This window comes from Spermophilus citellus, assembly GCF_964194105.1.
Source record: "Spermophilus citellus genome assembly, chromosome: 3".
In the NCBI taxonomy this organism is placed as follows: Eukaryota; Metazoa; Chordata; class Mammalia; order Rodentia; family Sciuridae; genus Spermophilus; species Spermophilus citellus.
This window is the reverse complement of record NC_138184.1, coordinates 51,545,920-51,550,838: the sequence shown is the minus strand read 5'-3', so window position 1 is coordinate 51,550,838 and position 4,919 is coordinate 51,545,920. Positions and strand designations below refer to the sequence as shown.

General features: G+C 44.5%; 1 protein-coding gene across 1 annotated transcript; it reads left to right on the top strand.

Annotated features, from left to right (window-relative positions):
* Positions 1–622: 622 nt before the first annotated feature.
* Positions 623–1,935, top strand: LOC308643340 (testis-expressed protein 38-like; the record flags this gene model as incomplete). Its single annotated transcript, XM_081283233.1, has 2 exons — positions 623–638; positions 1,397–1,935. The coding sequence occupies 2 exons, from the start codon at positions 623–625 to the stop codon at positions 1,933–1,935; spliced, it is 555 nt and encodes a 184-aa protein (XP_081139359.1).
* Positions 1,936–4,919: the final 2,984 nt, after the last annotated feature.

Here is a 4,919-nt window from a genome sequence, read left to right as displayed (position 1 = left end):
GTGGAAAACAGTATATGATGAATGGGGAGGGAGATGAAGCTGGAAACAGAAGCAGGATCCCATATGGGGGAGCTCCCATGGGACCTGATGATGCTCAAAAAACACTTGAAGAAACAAAAGAGAAATGGTAGGAGCAAAAGTAGGGCTCTTCTGAGCCCTTTTGTTCCCTGACAACTAGGTAAGACACTTCTTGAGGGTAAGGATGTCCAATGCTCACTGTCCTCCCTGCCCCACTCCCCACTGAAAAATGGCTCCCTAACAACTGAAAACACAAGTAGAAGTTCCTGAGGGTGTAAGGGCCTTTCCTGGGGGCTGCCCTGTGAGTTCACCACACAAAGTTGGGAACAGACAATTCAATGGTGGACCAGTCTTTCATGGAAAACAACATGCTCATGAGATGTCACATGATGGAGTCCCTTATTCCATCAACTGCCAACCACTCTACAAGCACCAGCCCAAGAATTCCTGATGCTCAGAACCTGGTGACCTCATCTTTAGAGAACAATGGGACTGGGCCTTCTGGGGACTCCCATTGGTGGGCAGAGTAGTGGGTGAGTTCACTCTTTCCAGAGCCATAGTCCTGGTAACCAGAGTGAAACTTACGGATTCACAAAAGGAGGACATGGGCCTTCCAGGCAGTAAGTAAACCCAGACCTTTGAGTGTGGGGGACAAACTTTCAGGGAAGACCCTTTGAATGAATGGGGGTGGTGGCTGCCTGAATGGAGTGCTATTTAATTAAGAGACAGACTCCGCTAGGAAACTAAGGACTCCTCGAAGGCAGAGACCATGTTCTGCCCAAGCAGAAAAGATACACTTGAGGTCCTTGCCCTTAGTGAGGCTTCTGGGTCTGAGTGACTGTATGGGTCCTGGACTGGGAGCCTGTTAGAGTCTGTAAACAAGTCTGGATGGCGCTTGGCCTCTTGCCAGAGGGAGTGGTTTGTGAAGTAATGCCAGGGAGCCATTAAGTGTGGAGATTTCTTATTGGTTGACTGCAGCATCTAGTTTATGTTAATTAAGATAAGCTGTGTGGAATGTATAAATACCTCTGTTGTCCTACAATAAACGGCTCCCCCTCCTGCTGTATCAATGTACACAAGTTCTTCATCACCCCCTGGTTATTTTGCTGCAGCCAGACTGCGGCAGGAGCCAGAAGGCCTGACTTGAGTCTGGGCAGATCATGGCCCCTCTACACCTAGTGTTCCTTATCTGTAAAAGGCTAATGGGGTCGCTTACATGCCCTGCAAATATAGCTTTGACTGAATGAGGAAATTATTAGGCATGTCTTTGAGAAAGGTGGGAGGGAATGAGAGGATGAATGAGCCAATGAGATACAGTTCAGGTCCCAAGCTAGAGCTGTCAGTCAGCTTGTCTCTTTTCTTTTTTTTACTGCCTCAGAGTGGGTGCCGTGGTACTTTGGATTGTTGGGGCTCTGCACCGTGATAACTGTTGGCTGCATCCTCTTACTCCACTGGAGGAAGAACCTGCGGAGGAGGCAGCATGCCCAGCAGTGGGTGGAGGTGATGAAAGCTGCCACCTTCAGTTACAGCCCACTGCTGTACTGGGTCAACAAACTACGCAGACATGGCATGACGGCCACCATCAGAATAGACCCTCCCCGGCCTGTTGCCTATACGGATATTGAACTCCAGATTCCGGTTCTTCCGTCGGATCCACTCCCCCATGAAGACATGCGTCACACCTTCAGAGGTGGAAGCCCCAAGGAGGAAGCCGCTGTTCCCCTCCAACCTGCTCTGGTGGTTTCACAGGAGCCCTCACCTAAGGGGATGCCAGAGCGCCAGACCCCATCGCCCTTCCCGATTGTCTTTCCAGAGATCCCCTCTGCCCCTCCCCTCCACACCCTGAACTTTCCTCCCATGCTGTCCCACTCTGCCTCCTACCCCTTTCTCGAGGCTCCTGAAAGGCAGGTCCATTAGTATTCCCTTCCTGCACTGGCCCAAGGGGTGAACTGCCCCAATATGTAGACTTTGACTACAGGGTTGAAGCCTCCTCTCACTGAAAGGAAGAGCTTCAGGGGCCAGGTATTAGAAAAAGGAGTCAAAGACTGTGATCCTGATACACAGGTCATAACCTTTATAGATGTTACATAGTAAAGTTTTTTTTTAAAAGTCATAGTCATTTGCGTCTCATTGGCCAGTAGGAAGGCAATGTCCTTCCCCTGTGTGATGGTGCACAAGTCTCACCAATACAATGAGAACTGGAGGCTGGCTCTGAAGAGACACATTGAGCCAATACTTGTGGATGAGCTCAATTCCCTCCATCAAGTATTCAACGTGTTCAAGACCCTGGGCTAGGTCCCCAAAGGCACTGCTCTTCTGCAGGATGGGAAGTAAAATTGCCACAAGAGTAACAGTTGCCAATGGCACAGGGCTACGGCAGTCCACAGTGGCTATGCCACTGGCCAAGCAAGTCATCATGAGGTCAGTGAACCACACCACACTATGTGCTGACTGGGAGATATCTATGATGTGTCGATTCTTAGCTGGTTGTTTCTCTACATTATTTCTAACAGAACAACACTGCAAAGTGGTTATTATGATTTTTCTTTTACTGATGAGGAGACAGGTTCCAAGGGCATATGCCATTTCTTTTTTGATGTTATTTTTGCTGAGTCTCTTCTCCCATGTACATCTGTCTGGCATTACAGGTCCTGGTCTTTCCACCCCATGGTACCCTTCCTTAATCATATCTTCTTAAAACATCCTTGGTGAATGAATGCTTCACTGTGTGTAGAGTGTCATCAGCTTGGCCTACAGATTTGCTTACTGGAAGGGCTGGTGGTAACCACCTAATATTATATGCAGTAACACATCCAAAGAGTGTATCCTAAGATATCCATGGCTGCACAAAATTGAGTCCCCTGTCATTCTACTACATGAGAATATTAATAATTTTTATACTTTCTGGATAAGGTCCAAAAAGGAGACACAAAGATAACTATGAGATATTTGCCCCAGTTTAAAGATAAGAAAGCCTGATTCTGTCCCACAAATTTGTCCCATTTACTCTGAAAATGAGCAAACCACTTAACCATATTTCATCTAAACTTTAAATGTACATGGCCCTGAGAGAAGTGCCTGTTTTTGCCTATTTTGTGGTGTGTGGTGTGTGTGATTGTGATTTTCAGAAGTTAGTAAACATGTAGCTAATTTTTTCTTTTTTCCCCCATGTGTGGTCTCAAGGGCTTACATCCAGCAATGCGAAGAAAGCCTGAGTCCTACCTCTATGACCTCTGGCAATATATTTTAAGCCATTTTCTTTTATTTTTTTAAAGTTAAGTGGAACCATTTCTTCCTTGTGTAAACATGATCTTATGCTGTTTCTCAAAATACAAAACAGGACTAAGCAGATCTTCTCTGGAACAGGGGCAGAGGTTCACTTCTCCCTCACCTTGCCCCCTCTTCACCTTGCCCCCTTCAACCCTGCAGATATCTAAAGCCCACGACCTATAGTCTTCACTTCTTCTCACCCAATAATACTCTAATTCTGAAGGTAGATTCTAGAACACTAATTTGTGTCAATGATCAGTTAGACCCTGCTTTCAAAGGAGGATAGAATCCATAAACATAAATCAAAGATTTTCTTTCTCTTAAGAACCAGGGGAGTGGGGGGAATCTTTGTAACACACAGTGACAGAAAACAAAAATGTTTTATTCAGATAAGTTAAAATGGCTGTCACTAATATGAAATGAAGCTCAAACTGAGTTATAAAAACCTTGAATTCACCCCCTATACTGAACCAAAATTGCTTATATGCTACCAAAATAGCTCCACTAAAACAAAAGTAGATTTGCATTACCTCATATGAGAATACAAGTTAGGTTAGGTTCATATAACAAAAATTACATGCTCTATAAAATCTCAGGATACCCAAATGTGTTCTGGTTTGGGTATGAAAGAAACCAAATCTACTTGGTGTTGGTAAGCAAGCCAAGGAGATGCACAGCAAACAAAAAGCTGTCAATAAAAACTGCTTGACAGGACATTGACCCCATGGGAGTCAAAATTCTCCACTGTGATCAGCAGGGCCAGCACAGGGGGTTGGAGGGGTTATGTGTAGCAATGCAAAGAAAGGAAACTGCAGTAGAATGCAACACAGCCAGCAGCAGAGGAAGGGTGTCCACTCCTCAGCTTTGTTGTCTCAGACCCATTCCTGGGTGCTAGGAAAGTTACAGCATCTTGAAGCCAGGCACTCTATTCCTCTGGGAATTCTACAGGATCTGTTGCCTCTCTTAATAATAGAGAGGCTCTTTAAGTAAACATTATGATGCCAGTATGTGTGTGTGTGTGTGTATATATATATATATATATATATATATATATATATATATATATATATATAGGTCAGGAAGCAAGCAGTGCTTTGGGAAACTGAAGAAAGAAGAGTAGGAGCTGCCACACAGAATAGCTAAAGGATTGCAAATGAAAGCCAAACAGATCACTACCCAATCTTTCTCAGAGAGCTGAGGATATGGCAGGTAAGGCTTGACTACAGCTCAACACAAGGACTAGGCTCAGTAAGTGAGGACCCCATACAGATATAAATCCCACATTAACACTAAGTAATTGGTTTCTGGGGGTTGTAAGCTAATATTCTAGTCTAGAACAAAGGAAGTTGAGATAATGACCTGTGTCTGCAAGACATGGTAGTTTCTCAGGCAGGATGACAAGGGATCACAGGCCTGAGCACAGAATGGGTGCATGTGGCAATGACCCAGCGATTCTATTCCTAGACATATATTGGGGGAATAAAACATATCTACAAAACCCTAAACAATAATATTCACAGCAGTATAATTCCTAAAATTCCAAATGTGGAAACAATAACCAACACATGAATGGATAAATAAAATGGGTTGTGTCCATACAATGGAATATTACTCAGTCAAAAAAGAAATGT